At 43.7% G+C, this 26307-nt stretch overlaps 1 protein-coding gene across 9 annotated transcripts in view; it reads left to right on the forward strand.

The window, feature by feature from the left end:
• The window catches only part of LOC142803999 (uncharacterized), a 96141-nt gene extending 70849 nt beyond the window's left edge, over positions 1-25292 (forward strand). For 6 of the 9 annotated variants that reach the window (XR_012894415.1, XR_012894416.1, XR_012894417.1 and 3 more), the window contains 2 exons: positions 2973-4596; positions 21967-25292. Coding sequence is in view for 2 of the 9 variants with exons in the window: in XM_075890451.1 (XP_075746566.1) it covers positions 2973-3188; positions 21967-22105 (355 nt within the window). In the remaining 7 variants the exon portion in view is untranslated. The remainder of the gene's footprint in view (positions 1-2972; positions 4597-21966) is intronic. The other 3 variants (XR_012894411.1, XM_075890451.1, XM_075890452.1) reach the window with 3 other exon arrangements.
• The last annotated feature ends 1015 nt before the right edge of the window (positions 25293-26307 follow it).

The raw sequence follows: 26307 nt of genomic DNA on the forward strand, positions 1-26307 counted from the left end.
GGACGCTACACTCGCCCTACATGCTTCTCAAGCCAGATCCTTGCGGTATCTGCAAGCAAGTCGATCATCGGTACGGCGAGCAGCAGTGCTGATACGAGCTGCACTCAACCGGGTATATGCACACTACGTCTTCCCACGACACCACTGAATACCACAAGATGGAGCCGAATGCGAGCGACATGTGCTGAATGTACCATCGCTACACCACAAAGCTCCAAAGCTGTACCATGTACTCTGTTATCGTTTGTGGAAGGAAGCACGGGAGCCCGTGGCCGGCGCTCTGTGGCAGCCGTCTACAGCGGCATCAACCGAGAGCGATAGAAAACACTTTCACGTTCGGTGTCATCTATCGGCGAACAAAATAGCCAGTCACGGCCGGTCACAACCAGTCTCAAGGCGCGTGCTTGCAAGTGCGCGCCTGGAGACTGGCCGTGACCGGCCATGGCTTACTTTTTTTTGTCGGGTGTCGTCTGCGCACCACAGTCAATTTATTCGCTGAAGACGACGCACTGGAGGCATCGCCGGCAGCGCTATCGTAGCGACACCGTAGTCCATCAGCGCTTGTCTACCAGCCGTGACTGGTTAGTTTGTTCACAGATAGCTTACACTGAAATCGTGCGTGTTTTTTTTTTCTCTGTAGGTTGATGGCACTGTAGGCAGCCGCCGCAGAGCGCCGGCCAGGTGCTCCCGCGTTCCGTTTCACAAACGAAGACAAAGCAGATTATGCGAAAAACTTGGGCAATAGAGGACTATCGAAAAACGGGACACACCGGAATCGAAAAGTCATCAGGCGACTCCCGCAATGATGTTTTCAAAAACGCCATTACTCAGGCTCACACACCCGAAAATGTCAGCTCAATGCGCGCCGTTGTTCGTAAGACTGATATGGACACTTACTGTTTAATATTGTGTGAGCGACGTTCTTCATCATTTACACAATATTTAACACCTACAATGGGTCACAAAACTTGTGGATGAATATCCGTGTTTTTCGAAAGTGGTCTAGATTCCCGTCCATGGCGAGCTCACTGGTTAACGGAACCAAGATGCTTCGCCATCGTCGTCATCCACGTCGTGCAATAAAAAAGAAGAATCGTCGTCAACTGCGGAGTATTCAGGCGGATTGGAGGCTCCTGCGGGTTCCCATTGAATGCACCGGCCCTGCGGCAGTAGATTCGAGTGCACCGCCGTTGCTCAGAATCTTGTAAAGAATTTCATCCGCCAAGTCTGGCGGCAATCTGGCTATACTTACCCCTAACTCTGGCCACAGACTTATGCAACGAACGCCAGACTTAACTTTCCCGCAAAATTAACTCATCCCAAGTGACGATGAGTAGTGGAAGATAGCTACATAAATCGAGTGTCGGTAAATCTTGATTGTCCGGTAACTGAAAACTACACATCATAAAAAGAGAATGTATTCATTGCCAAATGACTTCCAAGGTTAGTTTGGCATAAACGCTTCATGGTTGTGTTTACACTTATGCACAGTGAGTTTTACTAATCTGTTGTTTTTATTTTGGTAAAAGTTTTGTTGCTTCTGTGACTTTAGAGCTGCGATGGCCGTCATAAGTTCGTATATCTGGAAAACACAATACTGCTGTCCACAAAGTGACAGCTGTTGTGACAGCTGTTGTCATCTAATTTTCGCATTGTTGATTTATCTGTAGTGATAAAACGATTGTAGGCATAGAAGATCAATCAAGCTCTATGTGATTAAAACAGCACTAACACTCATCTTCAATGTAGAAGTAAACATTTTGTACGGAATAAAATGACTCGCCATTGCAATTAAATGCAAGAACATTCAGCAGAGGGGCAGCAACAGTTGCGGACTGACCTCAATGTATTGAAGCGAGGCTTTTGATTCGGCTGGTTGGTTGTGCATGTTGAACATCCAGCACAGAGCGCAAAAACAAAACTAGCGAAAGCACAAAGTCAAGCGCTTACTTCCAAGAAAGGCAGCTATATTGGCATGTTTTATAATGCAAACCTGTGCAAATTGTGACAAAACAGATGTCATTTAAAGCGAGTTCAGCCGAAAAACTTGTCATGTTGCCGTTCTTTCTGTTGAGCATTTGTTTATCATGTATTCTCTCGTGCCGGTGAGTTTTTTTCTGCTTGATTTGTTACGTTACTCACGTGTTCACACGATAAATTATGCCGACATACATACATTAAGGTTTTTAAATAAATCCTCAGAATTCGATGCCTGTCCATGATCCTGTTCTTATTTTATTCTGTTCTGCGCTCGTTGCTGGAACGCCATGTAATGCTCGCTCGTATTGGCGCCATATTTAAGATAAAAGTTCTTGCATCTTATATAATTGAGTGTGGAGTACCACGTAGCTCGAACCATTGTCTAAATAATAGTGACGTCAGTTTGTCTTTATGGGCGAAGCTCCATATGACGGCAGTAATTCATCCCTCGTAGCCGTTGTAGTATGTAACAAGTATAACATTTTGGCCTCCAAGGTGGTGCTGGTGAGAAATTTCTTCTATGCTTTGTTGAACAATAAAAAATAATGCTCAATGTACATGCCAATAGCTGTTAATGGAGAATGAGAGACAGTAGCATTCGGCTTTTAGTTAACGCACACGCTGCGATCCCATTAGCATTCATAGGCATGTACATTGAGCACTATCTGACAAGACAGGGTTGCTACGTTATACTCGCTGGGCGTAAGCTCTTCGGTTTTAAAAAGGTTTAGCGGGTGTCGAGCCGCAGTGCCATGAATACAGTGAACCAGTATATACCATGAACTCGAGGTGGTTAAAAGTGGGAAGTAGACCCGAAGCTCAAGCCGTAAGAAAGTGTGCGTGTGCCACCTCTCGTTTAGTCCTTCGAATGTCCGCTGGATGACGGTGCTTCTATATGGGGAATATATGATGAAAAGATGCTAGATGGTGGTACTTGGAGTGTTGAATATATGGACGAATGGACACACAGCCAGATGCATGGATGTACGCAGGAACGGATGCCGGGGCGGATGCATGGACGATCACACGAACAGACGCAGGAACAGACGCACGCACGGACGGGCAGATGGATGCATGAAAGGCACACAGACGGACGCATGGACGGATGGAAGCAAGAACGAATGGACGGACGAATGCTTCGCCCCACTCTCCAACAGTCACTCCAAGGATATGCTGCCAATTTTTTTTGAGGAGCTTCAGTTTAGCAGGTATACATAAAAAGAAGCATATGCCGATGTGTTGAGAAAAGAAGTTCTGGCTAGCAACTGAGGCTAGAACTACCACTACAAATTGTCATAATATAGGTAGCGAAATTCTTAATGTTATGTCTTACTTGCTACCTTAATTGTTCTCTCCTGGTAGGTAAGAATATACTTGTTTCAGGTTTCTTTATAAACATATCAACCTAGCGTTGAACATAAACTTTGCCGTCAACAGGTATCTAATCTTGAAAGATCAAATACTACAGCTAAGTAACTAACTATGACGATCAGTGGAGTTGGAATTGAAAGTGACGGCTTCTTACGCTCGGACATCGGCTCATCTCCCAGAGCGAGCACTCATCTCCTAGAGTAGCAGAGCCGTCGGTATAATATTTAAACTATCCCATTTATTCCTTTACATCTAAAAAAGGCGATATATTACGCGCATTTCTACTCCCGCTTATCTTATTGCACGCTTGTTTGTGGTACCACAACAACTCTAATTACTACAAACTGCAAACAATGCAAAAGAAAGTGCTCAGACTTTTCAAGAACTATTTTAGTGAGCCAAAAGACTTACCCACAAATCCTTTATTTGTTAAGTATAATTTGCTTAAAGCAACCAAATTATACGATTATAAACTCCTCCTGCACATACAGAAACATGATCTAATAAACATGGCACATGCAACATCAAGACGTTATCCACTACGTAATATACAGACACCAGTACCAAGAACAGGTACGAACTACGGAAGGTCAGCCCTCACTTATCAGATACCTGCACTAATAAATCGTATATTGTCAAAAATAAATTTTGATATCCCATTTCATAGATTTAAAAAACAAATAGGACTTTTCCTATTAAATGACTGTGCAGCCGTTACAGCATAACCTCATAAACTTTCACTGCACCGCTGTTCTTGCATTGCATTTTTTTAAACGTTCAACCGTTTGCAATTTCGGTATGTGCAGTTATCCTAGTTATATGGGTGCATTTTAATTTCTGATGCATTTCCCTGTCACATTCATTTCGCTGTATCTGTGCATTTTTGTTGTACCCCTTTATATTTACTTTGCTATGTACCGATGCTATTATATCTTGTCAAGTTGTATAAGTTGTATCGTGTCGTGTTAGTTTTACTTTTTATTCGCTGCTGCCTGTACGGTCCCACAGGTCCCTTCAAGCTGTTTTTCAACAGCTTTTTTGCCTGGGGAACCCCCAACTTTTTTGTGTTGGAAATAAACTCAATGTGTGAGTGGCTGGCGACTGCTGGAGTTACGGAGATAGTAAGAACCAACGCGTGACCGGCGACCAGCACACCTACCAAGGCAGAGACTGAGCTGTGCACATACATCCAACTACAGTGATGAATTGGGTCGACTACCTGCTGACTGGAACCTTTACTCAGAGGTGGGTTGGTGACTCATCTACGCACAGTGAACCACAAGTGGCTCCCTGTACTGTTTTCTCTGGGAGTACCATGGTGACTAGCGTGACGAGAAGTCAGAGCGCAGTTGGGACTACTAAGGACTAGCAGCCAGATCTTAATGGAGAGTCTGCGGGTACAATTGGCACAAATGTGGTTGCTATTAAAAGTGCGAATCCCGTTGTTCAAGTTCAATTGAAGGAACTAGAAATAGAGGGTTTGAAGCTCAAAATACAGCTCTAAAAACTGAAGCTTGAGTCTTAAACAAACGTCGAGGTGGAAAGGAGGGACAGGTCTGGTTTGGCACAATATGCGGATCAGTTGCGGGCAGTTCTCTCGCCAATGCCGGTGTCAAACGAGCTGATGATTTGATTGATTGATAGGTGCGGTTTAACGTCCCAAAACCACTATATGATTATGAGAGACGCCGTAGTGGAGGGCTCCGGAAATTTAGACCACCTGGGGTTCTTTAACATGCACCCAAATCTGAGCACACGGGCCTACGACATTTCCGCCTCCATCGGAAATGCAGCAGCCGCAGCCGGGATTCGAACCTGCGCCTTGCGGATCAGCAGCCGTGTACCTTAGCGACTAGACTACCGCGGCGGGGCGTCAAATGAGCTGATGCCTTTGTGGTTCCGCAGCACTGAAAAAAGTATGCTTAAAAGTGGCAGTATTCCCGAAGATCATCCGGTTCCTATTATTACGCCATTTTTAAATGAGAAAACCCGGACATTGGTAGCAAGCAGAGCTGAGGAGCGAGTCCTTTCTTATGAGGAGGTGATTGATGATTCGATTGTAATGCGGGGTTTAACGTCCTAAAACCACCCTATAGTTATGGGAGAGGCCATAGTGGAGGGCTCCGGAAATTTCGACCACCTGGGGTTCTTTACGTGCACCCAAATCTGAGCACACGGGCCTAAAACATTTCCGCCTCTATCGGAAATGCAGCCACCGTAGCCGCGATTCGGGCCCGTGAACGACGGGTACGAGGAGGTGCGACGGGTACGAGGAGGAGGTACGAGGAGGTGACGGGTGGAGGAGAAGTGTGACCTTCTCCTCCACCCATACTGTTCTTGAAGTTGTATGTACAACAATCAGACATACAAAATTGTTGGCTGCAAGAAGTTATGTTTGGGGCAATCGAAGGATGGCATGTCGTTAGAGGGCGCCTGCCAAAAAAGGAAGATAATGAGCAGTGGTTGCGCACACGAAGTACTAAACCGTTCCCCTCTTCACGTGCCTTTGTTGCAAACCCCCATGGTCTTTCGCTCACCTTACCTGTGCTGGTGAGTCACTCGCACGGCGGATGTATTCTCACGGTGAGCCAGACAAAGAAATAAGTGTTCGCTGTCGCGACACCGCTTGCGGCAGTATAATGAGGCGGCCTGCTGTCACAGTTAGTGAGGGCAGACAGCAGCATCGTTTACTAACTCCAGACAGCCGACCGGCTGTCTAGACAGGCTTTTTGCACGAAAGTATTTTAAGCTGTACGTTGATGAAATGATGTAGTTCTTTTTAGCCGATTTCTTGGAGAATGAGGACGGCGAAGTGTGGGAACGTAGAGGCGCAGACACGTCTCTGAGGAGAGATGTTTGCTGCGTCGGTGGAGAATCAAGAAGAGTTCGTCCCACGAGGTGGTCTTAGACGGCACAAGAGGTATTTAATGAAGAGGAATGAAGAGTATGGGAGAGTGGTGCTCGAGAACGAGGGGGGAAGTGCTTAGCGCCAACTATGATCTCAGGTTGATAGTACATCGGGAAGTTGGCACCGATGTGTGGAGTATACGAGGGGCTCGTAAAGTAACGCCTACTTTAGTACAACTTATTGCGTACTCTGCGGTCAGTTCAGTGGCCGCCTCGGCCATTGTTTGTTAATAGGTGTTAGTGTGTGGACAAACTGAAGTTTCCCAAGAAATGTGCAGCCGAGCTTGCCAAGTCCTTCAACGTATGGTCGTAGCCATCTGGAACATCGGGATTACATTGCCAAGCTTAACTGGAAATGTTCTCATTAATTACATATTGTTCACTAGGTCTCAATCTAGAGTGCATCTGGGAGAAGACTGTACCTACTCACATAGAAATAGCTTGTTCGCTGCTTATAGGTGCTAGAATGCTTAAGTACACACAAGAACGCGTAATTTTCTTGTTTTTTTCTTGTATTTTTTGCAGCTTCGTCGCATTGTTTCTTGAAACAATAGTGTTTCAGCAAGGTGTTTTTTTTTGTTTGCAAGTTCGCAGATGTCATTTCTCTTAACGTCCACAGATTCATAACTGTACAGATTATTTCACTTCGAAGCATCGACATGCTCGGTATACAAACTAATACGCGCACTCATGTTTGCAGCACTTATGCCAGCGCGAACAGGAGCAGCTTCGTACCACACAAAATCTAGAGGGATCGGATCACTAGTGATGAATAACTGAACTGCGGTCTCTTTCAAAGCCCAGCGCACCAAAATCTATTTCTCAAAACACTTAAACTCCAACGAGAACTGCCAGCGCATGCAACATGAGTTTATTTGCGCTGTGCTGTGCACTATTCATACCTGGCGCTAGTATGTATTGCGCGTATATATCAGCTGACGTGGAAGGTAGGGTTTCTCGCCTCACCTCCCGCACTCTCAAGAGAGTTGGTACGCCACTGCTCACGAATCTTTCCACCAGAGGAGAAACGAGCAATAGATTGTAAGGTGGAACTTTACCAGCACACATTTATCATCACTAAAGTTCTCGTTTCTCCCATTCAGGGTCACTGCCCGAAGTTCGCTGAGCACGTAGCCTTCTACTAATGTGAAGTCACCGCCTTGAATTATGCTGGCTATAAGCAATGCTGGGTAATTCTTGTTCTGTGTGGATCAGCGCCCTTTCATGAAACTCGATGGGCGCGTCGAAACACCATAAGCTAACGCTCGATTATTAGTTCTCGAAAGGTAACGCTGCTCTCAATGCATACTTGACGACAGGCGAAAACTTAGCTACAGCAGCCGAAGAAATGGTTCCAGCTGCAGTCCTGCACTGCCTGAATGCGACTCTTGTGCCGAAAGAACTACTGTAAACCTATCGAAGCGTGATTCATGCACAAAAACCTCGATTCCTTGCAACCACATTAGTCTTTCTCTTCTTGATAGGTCAAGACATCAGGCGTTGCAGCACGATGATGATAAACAACATTTGCGAATGACGACATGCGAACCGGGCGCTAACTGCAGCTTTCCCTCAAATAGTAAGCGCAAATTGAAGTTCTAACTTACTGGGAAGAGATCTTTTTCTGGTTGCTGGTGTATTCCTAGTATCAGAAGAAAGGAAACCATCTATGCTTTTTGGAAAAGAAAGGTCAGTCAAGGAGACTCACCAAGTTCCTGGTGCAAGCTTGTCCTCTTTCTTTGCGCACACCGCAAGAACGCGCTCTAAAATTTCAGAAGGTACAACGTGTGTGTTTATCACAAGACTGCTGCTCTATACGAGACAAATTTTCTAGAAGCACTCCAATCCTAGTCAATCGTTCAACAGATGGAGTCATCAGCGCTTTTACAAAATGAAATAAACAGAAAAAACTAATCTTCATATTAGACAAGCTTATATTCTTTGGGCGACAAGGTAAATATGAGAGACGATTATGAGAACCACAAAAATATTATTGGGAGAGACGCCGTAGTGAGGGGCTATGGAAATTCCGCGACTTTTGGTCTCTATAATGCGCACCTCGAAGTGCACAAGCCTCGAAAATTTTCACCTTAATCAAAAATATGACAGGGGTTCGATTGTGTGACCTGCGGGTCAGCATGGAGCACCATAACCATTGGACTGCCGTGCGTGGCGGGTTGTGAAAAAGATTGTTTGGGTGCAGTCACTGTCCTCTACTTTTCGTCCAACGGTAAAGCCGCAAGCTCAATTTATTGAGATATATTGCTGAAAATCTCTTTCTGTTACCTACTCCTTGGTTTTCGGTACAGACGGGGCTAGCGGTTACAAAAGGTGTGAACGTCAAACCAACAACGCAAGTTTGCATGTAACCCTTTTTGTAAATAAACACATGTCGCTTGTAGTGTGACATATATAGTGCACTTTGGTCTTCGTGCCAATTTAAAACAATAGTCAACAGTATTCCGCTTTGCCATCTGTCTGTTTGCTGTGCGAAGCATAGGTTGCACAGCTTATTTCATTTGTTTTACAATATAGGTAACTGTGTATATTATCCTATTTTATGTGATAACATGTCCGCTCATGTTTCTTCAATCTGTGGATTTCTTGTTGTGCGTTATGTCGACAGTTTCAGAAATCGCTTGGTGTGCTCTTCTAGTGATCCCAATGTAAATTGACGAACAGATGATACGAAGCACTATAAATATTTTTTAGTTCATCTTAGATTTTTTCAGCTTTGTGTTTCTTATTCTTGCACTGTTTCCTTAACAATTAAACTTCTGCTGACTACAACTGCCCACACTACATTTCTAATTATGCTGCTTAAGTTGTATCTTTATCTTCCTATTTATCAGCTTAAATGACATGATGAGTATTTTAGCAAGCCTTTCTAATCTGGCGATTGGTGTGCACGTTCGTCTCTGCTGCGCCTTCTCACAAGACAACACTTCGGGGAGCCTTCAGCAGTTAGGGCATAGTAAAAATAATATGTATCTTTGTAATTCCTACTCGCATAGCAAACTTCGCTGGATAACCCAAATAGCTATCGCGCGCGCGCGTTTGTGTGTAAGAGTTTTTAGTTGTCAGCAGAACATCCGAAGGTTCAATAGAAAAGTTAGTCTCGCCCTGGCGCGGTGGTCTATTGATTAAGGTACTCGGCTGCTGACCCGCAGGTCGCGGGATCGAATTCCGGCTGCAGCGGCTGCATTTTCGATGGAGGCGGAAATTTAGGCCCGTGTGCTCAGATTTCGGTGCACTTTTGAGAACCACAGGTGGTCGAAATTTCCGGAGCCCTCCACTACGGCGTCTCTCATTATCATACCCAGGCAGCACACCGGCGTTGGGCCAATCTTGGACCCATTAGGCTACATCAGCCGCGATTTCGGCCAAGGTTGACATCTGACCTAGTGCAACTTAAACTGATGTAGGGCCGATGTTCAAGCTAACCTGGGTCTGACGTTCTGCCGGTGCATTGGACATTATGCAGCCGACGCCGGCCCTCTCGACCCATGCCAATGAAGGCCCATCCTTTCACCGACATAGTTGCCAACATACATCCAGCATAGGACCATTCTCCGGCTACTTTGTTGCCAATGACATGCCAATTACGGCAACATTCGCGTTACGGCAAATATTGGCTACCATTGGCTCGCCATTATTCCACTGCCACTAATATGGGCTTTTTACTACTGGCACTCTTTAGCCGGTAGACTTCACAATATTATACGCCCCCAATACTTCCCATTGCAGCTTGCAACAGCCCCATACGAGCTTCGTGGTGTAGTATATTTCATGGAGCCTAACCATTAGATCACTTAGTTTAGAAACACTACACGATTCCACTAAATCGTCCATTTTTGTCTTTTTTTCTTGCATTGCCTATTACCCTTTCCACATGTAGAGCAAAAGACTGCACAAGTCTAGTTACTTTCTAGTTTTCTCCACACATTACTTTTCAGTTTTAAGAGCAATTGTAACATCGGCTGTTACATCAATTATTTGCTAAAAAACATTACCTAGAATAACTTCTCGGTGCAAATATTCCACACACAAGTAATTTAAAAATAAAAATAGCAGAACATAATTTTTGTAACTTTATTTCTAAATATACCAAGTCAAACCATTTATTTTTCAGTTCAGCTTTTGAAGTTAATGCTGTTCAGTAATGCAGTCCAAACTCGGAGGCGAGTTCAGCAAGGCTCTATGAGCATAGGGCTGGCCAGGGCGGCAGACGTGAAGCGATTATTTAGAGGCTGCAGCAGGAGATGAGGCAATGACGGTGGGCTGCCCAGAGTCCTGAAAGCAGTGATTGGGCAGGAAACTAACCATCACAGGCTGTTGCAGATCCCTGCTCTGAGGGGCAGCAGCGATTGGGCTGGAAATCTATGAACACATCTGTGAAGTGCCTTTCCTTACCCTCATCGAGGCCAACAAACTTCAACAGCCACGTCTTGATAGAACGCTGAGATTTTTAAAGACCTGCATACGTGAATAGAAATAAACACTTCAATATAGGTTCTCAGCCCTGCAGTATAACATATATGCAAGCTAAAACAATGAAAATAATGACAGCAGACATTATGTTGTACTATTCAGATCAAATGCCGCGTTGCCAATTTAAAAAGTAATGAACAAACACTTCAACAGTCATTGTGCGAAAAATCTGCCACAGACCACAATATTTAGGTATAGGATTCAATGAAAGTTGATTAAAACAAGCTTGTTTGAATAATTTACAAATAAACACAAGGTCATTCATGATTTCTAAACATGACTTACAGGGTTGCGAGCCAGGTGAGTGGTCTGCAGCTATAGCCTATGGCTGTATATAGTAAATGAGCGTAAAGATATACTTAGGATTTTCATTGTTAGATGAAGTTGCCTGATTTAAACACGAGTGGTGCCACAATGCCATTTTAGGAGCAGAAATAGGTGAGGATTTCCGACGGGCCTAACTAAATTGAGACAGAACATTGCAGTGAAATATTTAAGAATCAGCATGTCTCATGCTTATTTTATTGAAACAATGAAGACAACAAATCGGCAGCTTCCTTTTCTTTTCACGACCCGTTCAAGTACCACGATCCTTCCTGTGTGTGTGGCTAACCCTTTAAAGCACGATCCATTTTTCTAAAACATTCGTAAATAAAAATAACGATATAATCTGAACAAGTGTTCAAAATGACCAGCATTTTACCCAACCACTTGAGGTGCACAGAATGATGGCATCAAGTATTAAACTTAGGCAAAGCAAATTTACTGGACTACAAAGACTATGTGGAAAAAATCACAAAAGAGAAAAGACCGTTACCATATTTCTGCAGCACAATACAGGGCACCCGGTACCAGTCAGGACCTAGACTAGCTTGAGCTCTAAGCAAGCAGCATAAATGCCTCATTTAGGGTGGCCACATGCACTGGCTGTCGCAAAGCAGCCAGTTCCTATGAATGATGTCCGTACCTCTATCTTCATTAGGGAATTCAACAATGATGGATGCTCCACCTTATAGTAAAAAGGGATTAATTTATTATGACATATTTACAACTGCCTAAAATACAAAAAAGGCCTAGTAATCTAAGTCTGTACTAATGCATGTAATAGAGGGAAAACAACAGTCCGTTTCTTCAAGACAGTTCTTATACATTTCTGGGTTACACTGTGAAGTGGCCACGACTGTAGGCTAGTAAATAGCTGTGATGCGACAAAAATTCCCAGCATTGCTGATGAACATGGTGCTGAATACAACTCACTCAGGTTCAGGTACTTTCTCACGATGATACATGGTTCACCGGATGTATAATGAGCAAAGTTCTCTACAATAACAATAGAGCCATCACTGAGTTTGCAGCAGCTGTTTCTGCGATCTGAAGCAAGGACAATGTCTTCAGGCAGTAGGAATTTCTTGCACTGCGGGCTTCTGCACGTGGCAATGAGTGGTCCAGTATCATGCTCTGCCTTGAAGAAGTGGTTGCTTTCAAAACTCTCTTGGACCTCTACGTTGTGTTCCTGCTCGGAGAGCCTGTTACGAAGCTACTCAAGAGGGTTTCCTGGCTTTCTCACCAGTTTTTTTCAAGTTTGACATAAAATTTTCAAAAAGAAATGCACTCCATGCATCTAGAAGTTCAAGATGTTTAACGTCACATGCAAGATAACAGAGGCCATGCACAGTATGGGACACATACTCTTTCCCATATGGTCTAATGAATGAATGAACAAATGATTCAAGAAACTTTATAGCATACTCAAATTTACTCACATTAGCAGGGGGTGTTGCAAGCACTGTAACTGCTACATGCAGTGCGAGAAAATTCTGATACATGTGCTGAAGTATCAGTGAAGAAAGCACTACTGGACCTCCGTACAAAAAGAAAAACCAAAACTCGATCGCCTTTCATCGGTCCAGCTCTGACAAGCTTCGTGGTCTTCTATTGAAGTTGCATGGTACATACTTGGAAATCTTCAAGTTTCGCTTTGATAGCTCACTTCACACTTTACTACCAAGTTTTATTTCTTTGGGGCCCCGGAACCTCAACACCAGGAACTTGTGCACCACACCCGAACAGACAAGGTGCATGTAGTCAAGAGGCACATCTTTCACAATGTCTATTGGTAGTTCCTCCAATATGCTATGTCCTGTAAGGTGTCGTTGTTGCACCTGAGAACGAAAAGTAGAATCACTTTTTCGGCTCGCAGTTAAATCCAAAAAACGCACTCTGCCTTGGCACTATTGCCACGCACTTTACATCTCGCGCAGCTATAGTAGCCTGTGTGACCTACGAGTGGAAGAGGGAAGGCTTTGGCAGGCGCATCACATATTAGGGCATGCATGTTAATGGGGATCTCAAGTGTGCCTATTGCAAGGCCCGATGTCATCAGATGTTTCAACTCGTCAACAAAGCTCTGCATAAACTCTTTTGCATCATTCGGCTTGCTTTCACCGTAAAAACAGCCAACGACAAAAGGAGCCTTGTCCTGCAGGTTGATAACACACCCTAGAATAATCCAAAACTGCCCTTTCGAGCTTTTTGTCAGTGGTAGTCCATCAATATAACAACTGAGCCTAAGTTCAATAGGAATCTGTTCATAGTCCCACAGAGTTTTCTGTAGTCTTTCTTAAAGCAGAAACGATGGTATTTGCCGCCCGCAATGTCCACAATGTTCATCACTTTCCTCGGTGTCTGCAGCAGGGCTCGCGCGGATGAAGTAAGTGAAGCAAAGTATTCATGTGAACGCAGCACGTTTAGAAGTGACGTCACTGTAGCATGAGATGACTGCGATTCAATCGCCCATGTTTGCAATCTTTCGCGAAAGTCCGAAACAGTCTCCTCATTGCCACATGTGTCGTACACAATGCAGTCATCAGTGTTACAGGCTCCTTTCTGTGGGCTCCACACGGGCACCGAGCCAACTTTTCCCGCGTCTGGCCATGCGTCAGACAAAGATGTCGATTCTTCGTTAATCATGTCGGGACCAGGCTGCTTTGACGCAGTAAAGTTCACTGCCATGCGTTCGAATGGTGCAGATCCATTCAGAGGACGGTCACTCAGAACGTCGAGCACTCTTATAGAACCTTAGAACCGGCGACTGACTTCCCTTCTACGCTTACGACTTACAACATCAGACATGTCTAAATTTGTTTAACTATTACATATATACATATAGACACAACTAACAAAGGAAATACGCTTCGTGGACTAACCTTGGCTGTGTGATCCCATTGTGACAATCAATTGCTTGACTCGGAGTGGCTTGGCTACTTGACTATCCAAAGCGGCACCGCAAGGTCAATGGTGGCCAGCATGGTTCGAGTTTGTTAATGCGCAATACGTGATAGGGCTGCTGCTTTGAGGAATTGACAGACGATTTTATATTGACAATTTGCCGTAACTTTTTCAATACCTCATATAAATATTGACACGTGTTTTACAAAAAGCGTAATGTGTGAAGTTTCAACATAATCAGGGAGAATTACCTATGCCATAATTAACCAGGTGAAACAAATGTGCAAATAAGTTTACAATATGCACCTAATTCATGTAAAACGGTGCGAGAAAAATACGCCTAGTGCATTTTTTGTCCTCCTTAAAAAGTCTATGTAAGAACCTTTTCAGGACAAACAGTTATCCTCAGAAGGCACTCGAAACAACGTTTCCGGGTTGTATCATCCTCAGTGTGTACGAGGTTTGTCGAGAAATATGCGAGGACGATCGTACCATTTGAGGACGACCTCCGGTTGTCGAGTGTTTTCTGGGCTCCGTTTTCGTAGGTCACGGGGTGTTCCTACACCGAGAGCCGTGGCAAGGTTTTTAGGCAGGGACCGTGGCAGGGAGCCGTGGCAAGGTTTTTAGCGCTATCTCTCGGGCTCCTGGCGAAGCGGAACATTATCGGGCAGCAGATAGTCCTTAAGTTCGCTCACTCTTGCACCGTGGTTTAGGATAATCAGAATCTTGATTGATTGTGATTGATACGTGGGGTTTAACGTCTCGAAACAACCATAGAATTATGACGGACGCTGTAGTGGAAAGCTCCGAAAATTTCGACCCCCTGCGGTTTTTTAGAGGGGCCCTGAAATACTTTTTCAAGTAACCACGGAATAAACTAAGTGTAATAGCTCATTGTTTTTTACAAATTCAACGCCGCAAATGAATCCGTTCAGTGCGAGAGGAGTTGCAAAGGTTTGTCGCGTGCAGCAATTGCATTCTCTCTTCTCTCTTTGCAACGAAAGCTGAGCATGGAAGCTAAGCATGGAGAAATGGCGGGGCCCAAAAAAACTTCGCGTGCACCTTGTGATTTTCAGCAGTTTTATTTCTTCAAATTCACGGCTTTTTAAGTGTGATCGTGCGTGCACGCGTGTACAAGTAGCGGCCTCTCACGGTAATCTCTATATTGAATGAGTACGCCAAGTTCAAATCAGCCAATGGCAGATAGGCGGGATTGCTGCGCGTGATTTTGGGGAATATTTCGTGATTTGTCGAGAGTAAAGAAAGCAAACTTCAGCTGACTTTCATTGTTCACTGTGAAGTATAGTCCGCGTTCTGCGCTATATTATTTGGCTCGCTTGTCGTCGGGAGCCTCTACTACCGATCGGCAGCGTTTTCTGACCATGCTCAAAAAGTGTTGCAGGGCTTTTTTAACATACACCCAAATCTGAGCACATGCAGCCGCCACAGCTGGAATTCAATCCCGCGACCTGCAGGTCAGCAGCCGAGTACCTTGGCTACTAGGCAATCGCGGCAGTGCTAATCAAAATCTTGACCTATTCAGTTTTGATTAAGTGTAGATTGCCTTGTCAATTGAGTGACAGTGTATGCCCACAATAGGGTAGTGTGAATTAAATCGAGACAGGCTAATCCCCCTTAAACTAATCTCAAGCAAGCGATGTTAGAGTGAGATTGTTTGGCCTGTGGGATGCCTGTGAGCATGGTCACGTTAAGTCATCCCGGATTAAAGTGGAATAACTTATACCGAAGTAAGCTACTTCTCAAGAAGTCTAATTCGAGAAAGTTCAGATTGCGTAGCCAGTAAGATGACTGATCAAGACCATAGGGCTTTTTCGATTAGTTCGGATTACCGTAATTTTTTACCCCGCCGTGGTGGTCTAGTGGCTAAGGTACTCGGCTGCTGATCCGCAGGTTGCGGGATCAAATCCCGGCTGCGGCGGCTGCATTTCCGATGGAGGCGGAAATGTTGTAGGCCCATGTGCTCAGATTTGGGTGCACGTTCCCTGGTGGTCAAAATTTCCGGAGCCCTCCACTACAGCGTCTCTCATAATTATATGGTGGTTTTGGGACGTTAAACCCCACATATCAATCAATCAATCAATCAATCAATCGGATTACCGTAATTCACAATAGGCTAATCAGAAGCAAGTGAATTTGAAGTGAGTTTAGATTTTCTAGCCCTTTGGAGCCGTAGCTTGGTCACGTTCAGCATATCCTTACTAAGCCAGAATATGCTATTCAGAATTAGGCTAATGTTGAGCAAGTCTCTTATCAGTGAATCTTGGTCACAAAATGGTGTAGAATAAGCCAGGTTTAGCTGGCTTGCATGAAACTAGTCACAAGCAAGTGAACCTGCAGTGACAATGTCTTGCCTGTATGATGCCTGAGCCTGGCCACGTTTATACTGCCCTGATTATAGTAGAATATCCAAATCCAAATTGGATTAAGCTAGTCCAATCTGTAGGTTATTACTGGTCGTTCACGTTGGCCACACTCTCATACCTTGCGATGTCAATATCGTTAGCCAACAAGATAAAAAATCCACCTTTGAAGCAGATGACTAGGTCTTGTGTGTCATGGTGAAAATGACATACATGATATAATTTTCGTGTTAGTACCAGTCAGTTATAGTAGTTAGTTCTCTCATAGAGCCTTGTCAATTTTAGTAGACACCAAAATATTACAGCGGCTATTAGAGCTCCGTGAACTGTGATGTCTGCCAAGGCATACACGACAGGCATGACAAAAAGTACATGTTATGATCAGCCAATCATGTTTGTCATAACGCCTTATCACGCTGTTTAAATATTTGTATTGAACGAGTTAGTAAAACCGCCATTTGAGCTACATGACCAGGTCATAAATGTCATGGCCCACAAGACACACATAGCATTTTTTGGTGTTATGACCAGTATTTTAACTTAGGCTGTTTTCATGTCCTGAAAATTTGGGATACATAAAATATTAAAACGGCAGGTAGATATCATAACTATGCCATGTGTGTCATAGAGCCCATGACATGCATGGCATCAATTTTGTGTCAAGACTAGTCACTCATGTTGGCTATACGCTCCTTCTTTGCAATGTAAGTTTTAGTAAACCTAATGTTATACATTGCCTATAGGAGCTCTATGATGGGGACATGTATGTCATGGCCTATATGACATGGATGACAAATTTTTCTTGGTATATATGCATATATATATTCCTCATTTTCCTATGTTACCTTGTAAATGTCAGTATACATGAAGTTCATCAAACGGTTGTTGTACCTACTTGACCTTATCACGTATGTCGCGGCATACAATGTACATATGTCACGTTTTTCTATTATTGAGCAGTCAGTTATATTCATATACTTATGTCATGCCATGTCAATTTTCGTAGTCTTCAACTTAATCACCAGGCCGCGATAACACGCAAGCCTACGCAGCCTGCGAAATGGATAGAACGGTAGACGCGCTCAAACGCCTTCATTTCGCCATGAAATGCTTCGTGCGTAGTAGTTAGTGTTTGATCAATTTGTTACCAACATTATATCTGCAAGCCCTACCGAGAGAAGATACATATTGAGCCTAATTACGGTGCATGTCTGAAAGCGATCCATTTAGGCATGCCAGGCTATGCGAGTCGATGCGCCCGTTGGAACCAATATGGCTTTCACAAAAGCAGTACCTGAAGCCTGTTCTGGAGGGGTACATCGAGGCACCCTAACACATACCAAGGAAGAGCCGGCTTGTCTGAAATGAAACTGTTTGTTTGGCCGAACGTTTGGCTGGTGATCGGCAAGTCAGATTGATTGATTGAGTGATTGACATGTGGAGTCGAACCTCCCAAGACCACTATATGATTATGAAAGACGCCATAGGGGAGGGCTTCGGAAATTTCGACCACCTGGGGTTCTTAACGCGCACCCAAATCTGAGCACACGGGCCCACATAAATACAGATTAGAACAATACACACTGGCACTGATAAAGGCGAACAGAGCATTGGCCGCCGATCAGCTGATTACCGTTTAGACGCACCGTCTATTATAGAACTGTGGTCCCACTTTCCAGCTTTATCATCATTATCATCATCATCAGTCTGACTACGTCCACTGCAGGACAAAGGCCTCTCCCATGTTCCGCCAGTCAAACCGGTCCTGCGCTCACTGCTGCCAATTTATACCCGCAAACTTCATAATTTCATCTGCCCACCTAACCTTCTGTCTCCCCCTAACCCGCTTCCCTTCTCTGGGAATCCAGTTAGTTACTCTTAATGACCAGCGGTTATCCTGTATACGAGCTACATGTTCGGCCCGTGTCCATTTCCTCCTCTTTATCACCACTAGCTTGGCCACCAGCTTTATCACTGGTGGTCAAGCAGCTCTGGAATGATGATAATTGTTCGCGTCATGCACGCAGTATTAGCGAAATGATCTCCAAAAAGCAAAGAGCTTCTTGAACGCTGAGACGTGATGTGTGCCGAATATTTCTCACAGTACTCTGCCTTCAAACGAAGCATTTAAAAATTAACACGCGTGGTGCTATCAAGCTAACAACACGCCAATAAGAGCCACTGGCTTCAGCATCTAGCTAGATAGCTCGCCAGGTGAATGGTTGGACGGACAAACGGACAGACGGATGGATAGATGGATGTATTTGCCTAGGGTGCGCAAAAATTTCGCTTTGATTTCAGTGTGCTAAAGTTGAACTACCACTTCTTCTTGCCAAAACATTGGAGTTTGTTCGTTCTTTCAGTAAAGAAAACTAGTTGACAAGTAGAGACCGAATTTACAGAAATGCGTATTTTCTTCCTTGCGTTCCTATTGTACCACTTTTAAATAGAGCAGGAATTGAAGGTTAGCGTAGACTTTTATAGTGCTTATTAGTGCCAATAAATGCCTATTTTAAGGCGTTCGCACTTAAATTTTTATATGTGCGTATAAACTGCTATACATTTTCTTAAATCGGTGCATATATGAAAAATTTCGAACCTCATATTGCACTTTCAAGCGCAGTTTGTGTCCATCGTTCGTTATATTACGTGTTGATACCGGCGTCCGTGTCTAAGCGCCACTTGGAAGTGTTAGATGTACACCTTGATTTGTTTCAGCTTTGCAACGCTCCTCTAGGTGTGCAGATGCTGTGACAAAACAACAGTCGTACTGCGTATTCTTGAGGGTAGGTGGCTCTCATAGGCGTATCAGCCGGGGGGGGGAGGGGGGCAGAGGGAGCGCTAGCCCCCCATTGAGTAAAGTTGGGAAGGGGGCTGTCCCCACCTCCCCTTTTGATAGTGGTCACCCTTGCTTTACGCTGGGGAACTCAACAAGTACGGTGAAGTTTCCCATCACAGCAGTAATCACTCACTTATGTAATTACGAGAAAATGAAAATTTTACGAGGGAATGTTGCAACAAAGTAAAATTTCGCCAATATTTCCTCTGCATGTGATGATTTTTCTTATTGGCTCTATGCAGTGCGGGTCACCTATGCGATGTTTTTGCGTCTTGCGCTGTAGTATTGCAGAGCAGGCAAGTGGTGAACAAGGGCCCTATAGTATTACATGACTTACCCCTGCTTTTATTCTGGTGTGACTTGTTGATGAAGTTACGAATGGGAACAAGCAAACTTTTTAAAGACCGATCAAAGCATTCGCTGCTTCTCAAAACATAATTCCTTCTAAAAAACAATATATCGTCACCACTGCTCTGTCGGAACTGTAGCGAGCCGATGAGTGCATGTGTCAAATTGTTTGGGACGTTGAAATGGGGCTGAAAACGCCTTTCTTCATTTAAAGTGTGCTTGAACTTCGTGATATCTAATAAAGCGAGTCGTGTCACCTCTGCGTATGCAAATTCATATCAAAGTTCGAGCGCGTTAATGCAGTTCTCCTGATATATAAACATACGCCAAAGTGGCCCATAAAGAGTGTGCCACACCCGTCGCCATGAAAACTGGTGGCACTGACTCACACACCCACGTTTAATTTCACATATATACCTAATAAAGTGGGTGGGGATAGCAGCCGTGGTAGCTCAGTGGTAGAGAATCGAACACGTTATTCAAAGGTCGCAGGTTCGGTTTCTGCCCATGGGAAGTTTTTTTTTCACACACATTTATTTCTTGACATTTACCTTAAAATTCGGTCTAATACCTTTTCCTATACTTTATTTGGCATTATTGTCTGTGATATCTCAATAATATCGTGTCAGACGCGGAAAAACGAGCTCTTAAGTATTCACTTCTTTCCTTATTCATTACCGAGGGTCTCGTACTGGCAGACTTTGTGCCTTTAGGATGTATACGAAGGGCTATTGGTCAGCTGCCAGCTGTTAATAAGTTCACGTGCTATGTGGCGTCAAAAATGCCCATAAAGAGTGTACCACACTCGCCCCTACGGCTACTGGTTGTGCTGACTGACACTCCCTCGTTTCTATTCACGTATATACCTAATAAAGTGGGATGGGGGATAGCTGCCATGGTATACTGTACCTCATGTCTAGAGCATCGAACACTTTATTCGAATGTCGCAGGTTTGCTTCCTGCTCACAGAAGTTATCTTTTCAGCCACTTTTCTTTCTTGACAGTTGCATTGCAATTGGGTCTGATAACTTCGTCTATACTTTTCTTGACATCGTCTCTTAGATCCCATTGTATTGTGACAAACACGAAAAAACGAGCACTTGAGTATAAACTTCTTATATATATATATATATATATATATATATATATATATATATATATATATATATATATATATATATTATACCTCTGGATGAGTGAGGTAGGTTTGCCCCCCCCCCCCCATTCACGAAAAGGTTGGTATGCCACTGCCGGCTGTTCTCGTGAAAACATCTTTAAACACACACGACCGTCTGACGGCTTTGAAAGGTCTATTTGCAGTCTGTGCTCCTTAGACAAAGCTGGTGAGCTCTGCGGTGCTTTGTTGATTAAGGTACACCGGAAAAAGAGCCGAGCATATGAAATCCGTATTCAGGGACGTTTGCTAGACTTCGTGGACTGCGAGGCACCGCAGCCGCATTTTGCGACAACACTCCACATGGGCACCACATTATTTCTCTGTGCCAAGTCGTGGCGTAAAACAGCATTTTGTCTCGAGTTGCCATTCACCCTCCCCATGGGAGGAACTGGGCGTGCCTATTTATTTTTGCCGGGGTTGGAAAAAAGGGTGCGTTTTGGTTTCCCGTTTTGGGGCTGGAGACGTAGGTTACTACTTTATTGTACTGCATTTGATATTATTATTTTCCTGCAGAGAATCTTGCGAATACGCAGGCTATAAAACGCCATAAGTAGACGCTCCAAAACAAAATACCATATTAAATGCAGTATCACGCTCTCTTGATAACGTAAATAACTGTAAATAAACGCTCCTAATGTAACCTCTCACTCGTCTTCTTGTTTTGAACTTGACACTTGAATGGCTCTATTCTTGAGCGAATTCCCGCAGTCGCAACAATGCACAAAATTGACCTTTTAGAAGTCTATAGAGTACGAACTAGTCCCCTGGTTCAACAAACTTCTGAAAAGCAACAGCTAGTAGCAGTGAAATGAGACGCACCTGCCACTTTGCGCTACAGCACAGACATGACGCGAGAGGATAAAAGGAGAATGGCAGGATACGAAAAGACAATATTTGTGCAACTCTTTGCGGGCTCACGTCCCAGCATATAGAGTGCAATAGGGAGACTGTGTTTAAAAGCAGTGTACAGTGTGTGCCGTCTTTGACTATAAACAATTGCATGTGTATGTCAAACCATTCGTGTATTTGTGGCATCATAGACCATTTTTTTGCGTTGCTGTAGTAGACATAAACCACGCACGTGTTTCTTCAGAAATATGAAGCACGAAAATTTCCTTGTGCCTACATTTATTGGTTTGGAGGCCCAAAACGACGTTTTGCCTGCCAATTTTCGGCGCCTTAAATGAGATTTTTTAGTTGCTAAAAGTCCACCGTCTAATCATAAGTGTGGTAATTTTTCGTAGGTTGACAGAATCCGGAGACCAACCTTTCCTCCAACTCATCATGCGGGTGTTCAACGTAGAGCGTGGTTGGATGCGCTACAAGCCTTCCATGGGTTTCGCTGCCCCAAGAACAATAAGCAGGACTATATACGACATTTAAAATCTTCACAAGTGGAAACCAGATGGGCCCCAAGTTCGAAGCAGAAGGTAGCAATATGACTAAGATAAACATGGTGATGCAGGGACCAAAGAGACTCTATATCATGGAGGTATTTTTTACTTCCAAATGAAGGTATCAACGTCATAGCCTCTAGATGAACTAGATGTGTTTGAACACCAGTGAATATCTAATGTGAATTCATCTGCGAGTCACTTTCAATGATCGCGTGCGCTTGTGAATCACAGGTGAATAGCCAGATGACGAAACAAATGAAGGTGCTTTATGGAACCTGGCAAATCACTCTGTGACGTCGGTAGTTGAGAAGCTCCTAGCATTAATAAAAAGAAAAAAAAACTTTGGAAACTTCATCGTTCCAATTAGGCCATGGTAAAACGCCCTCATCTCACATGAAATGGTAAGGTTATGCGTGTATGACGTCGTCAAAGATTGCGTCCACACTGACTGCATTTTCTGTTCTTTCCTGCGAGCATTCATAATTGAGAGCTTCCAAAATATCATTGCCACCTACACCAAAGCTGTCGTAGACTACGCTCATTTCCACGGGGTCACAGTATGGGATATCATGCATGGAAGAGAAGTCCCGCTGAAGCAGTGGAAGCTTTATGAACGACTGGATGAGTTACTGAGTGCATTGGCCTACGAGCCAGACTTCGAGATGATTGAGCCTGTCAACGTGCTCGAGGCTCTGCAGTCGACCCCTACCATGGCAAAAACTATCGGGCACAAGTGTTCGCGGACTGCAGCCTTGAGTTGACTGGAAGATGGTTGAATGTCCCACCTTAGCAATAATAAGTACAAGGGCTAGTCATACCACCCTGAAAAGACCAGAGTTGTTGGCGGAATTATTTAAATAACTCGCACAATGCAAAACTCAAATTTTCCATTAGGAAAACTTGACATGACAGAGCAGGAAGCTTGTAAGCACTGCGGAGGTAACCCAGGGTCAACCAGGACAAACGTCCCCGCCATTTCGGGGACCATCTCAAGTGTAATAAAAAAATGTACACATATGCTACATTGAAAACGGAGAACTGCTAGATTGTTTCCGAGATAAAAACTTTTTTGGCCACGTAGCCGCCTTCTGAACTTTCGATAATGTGGTTTGGGTGTTGTTGGTTGAAAAATTATCTTGAAAGTACCGCTTCTTCTTTCTATACCAAATTTGATCTACGTATTAAGTAAACGTTTTCGTTTAAGGTAGTTGAAGCTCAGTAACATTAGTGCAATTTTCTGGCGCATATGCTCCCACGAATTCAGCCAAAATGTGTCATGTTTGCATTTTTTCATTTCATTACTGTACTTTGTATGAGTATCTGAGTTATAATTACTTATTTCACAGAAGGTCTATTTAGGAAAAAAATATTTTTAAAGCTCTCAAGTTGCTAAACATTATTAGAAAAAATCACAAACTTTGCAAAATCATCCTTTTGTGCATATTGAGACACAATTTTCACAATGTGGTGTTACAAATAAATATCACCTTTATACCTAAAACAAAGGCACATAAGCAGTTGTTTTCATATTGTATATATTATCGTTACAGTTTTTTTGTGTTACAGACGAAAAGAAATTTTAACTTCCCCATTAGCGCCTAACTTCACAATCGGTCACACGACAGCAGCCTCCTTGAACTTTCCCATTAGCATCAGTCGGAATGTTCGAAAATTATGTTCTTGCTTACAACGAGAATGTATTAAGATTTGCGATATTAAAAAAACTGCTTATGTGCTTTTGATTTGAGTATTAGGGTGATATTTAGTTGGACCACCACATGGTGCGAATTGCTTCTCAACATTGACAAAAATGACAATTTTGCGAAATTCATTTATTTTTTCTCGTGAGGTTTAGCAAGTTCACACCTTTACACCTCAAATATTCATACAAGGTGCAGTACTGTAATAAAAAAAAGCAAACATACCACGTTTTGGCTAAATTATTCGAGGACTATGTACCGGAAAATTTGCATTAATATTACTGAGCTTCAAATGTTTTACAAAAAAACACTTTACCAAATTCAGCATAGCAAAAAAAGCGGTATTTTTTATTTGAATTTTTGCACAAAGAACACCCAAACGACTTCACGGGGCGTTCGAAAGGCAGCAACGTGACCAAAAATTTTTTTCTCTTAGAAATATTCTGATGTTTCACTGTTTTCGATGTAGTAAATTCGAACAATTTTTAAAATACATTTGAGATGATGACCCAAATGGCTGGGACGTTTCGCATGAAATGACCCAATAGCAAAGCGAAATAGCTATAGGTTCGTTTGGTACATCAAAGGCAAGATTGTGGTTCGAAAATCCGAGAGTTCTGTTGCAGTTCGCATGAGGGATAGAGATGACCTTGAACAACTGTAAATAGTACAGTTCACTGAAATGCCTACTTGGTGAAAATGAAATAGAAATCTACTCTACTAGTGATGTAAACGAGATTGTAGCAGCAGTTGGCACTCCTTCTATCGTATGCATTCACCTTAACACGAGCTTCGTAAGAATTAAGGCACCGTGCTTAGAGGACCTATTTTGCAATTTTTTTCAGTTTTCAGTGGTCATGCTCAGCGAAACCTGAAGTACTTCAAAATGTGATATAATTAAGTAGCCTAATCGCAAAAATTACTGTTTTAGTAGATTGAATTTGGAGTTCATAGCTGATTGCTTGTGATGTTGACTGTGAGATCCTCGATTGTTAGACTATGATTTCACTTGACCATGAAATATTGGCTCTGTACACTGCTAAGATTGTGTTTTGTGTGTGCTCTGGACCACGACCTACTCTACTCTTGACCTGCCCAGATAGCGGATGGGATCGCGTGTCACCGCTTTCATTCAATCACTCGCCGTACATCTGCTACTGCGTGGCCGGCAGGAAGGTGTCGGGCTGTTATCTTGTGTCTGCTTCCGTGACAAACTGCCAATACGTGCGATTGTTTTTGCTGAGCTGGCTAACGTTGACTACTTGTTAAATTTTATTACTTAAGGTATACTGGTTCATTGACTTGTAAAACCGTGAATTTGCGTGAAAATGTTTTGCTGCGTGGCTGTTTTTGCCATTTCACCCATAAAACCTTCGAGTAAGTATTCATTAATCTTTTGACGAATCTTGTATTCACTGCTAATACAATAATAAACTGATTTTATGTTGTTTGGCACGCGCCAAGTGAAACGCATTGCCCCTGTTGAGCACTTACCGTGGATACTCGCCCTAGATGGGTGTTACACCTGTAGACAATTATTAGAAGAGAATAGTGCACATACGCCAACGGGTGCAAATTAAGGAGACACAAAAGCTTTACACCATGGTTTCGATCTTGGTTCCCGTGGTTGGCCAGCAAACAGCGCCCTGCCTGATGGCGTGGCCGTGGTCAACTCCGAGATAAAAATTCTGAATGAGGGACAGGACGTGCTTGCGTAGAGAAGTGAGCACCAGTAAGCTTCAGCCTCAGAGAAGGAGGCCTTCGTTGATTGCGACCGCTGCACGACGAGCCCAAAACTGGCCTATGTTGACAGGTATTATGTGCCTCCGAAAGCATTCTTGCTCGCTGTAAGTCCTGAGCTGAGCGCACTCCCAATCTGCCACCTGGTGAGCAGGAAAGTCGTTTAGTAGGATTGCAAATCTAGAAGGTACATCGCGGAGCGCTTCGTGGACAAACAGCTCGACCTTATCAACGAGTGGAGTCTCAAGGAGGTGAGAAACCAGGTCCAGCAAAAGCGCATCAGCTGTAGTCAACTGTTTCACAGGCACGTTTTTGACGTAGAACTGGTACTGAAGACGGCACACGCAAAAATGGTGCATCCTGGGCAGCATGAGGTCGAAGTCCGCGGTTACAAGCAGTTTGACCAAAGGCTTGTGGTGAGTCTCAAGGGCGAAGCGAATGGGGACGAGAACAGTGCCAAAAAGCATCAGACACAGAAATTGGCTCCTACCGGACCAATGACAAGGTTGACCCTTTAGCCGACGCTGGCAATACCATTCGATTGACGGGCCGATAATATTGGCCTAATTGCAATTGCATGGCTCCGCCCATATTGGCTACTGCTTGTACAACTCTCTCCAATGTGACCATGCTAATACACTGGCACAGACGATATTGGTGGGAGGTTCTGAACCTGATCCAACATCACCATTCTATGAGACTGGCAAAGCCATTATTCGTAGAACGTTGTCAATTCTGGCCCAACATC

The sequence above is a fragment of the Rhipicephalus microplus genome, chromosome 3 (genome assembly GCF_043290135.1).
Source record: "Rhipicephalus microplus isolate Deutch F79 chromosome 3, USDA_Rmic, whole genome shotgun sequence".
NCBI lineage: Eukaryota > Metazoa > Arthropoda > Arachnida > Ixodida > Ixodidae > Rhipicephalus > Rhipicephalus microplus.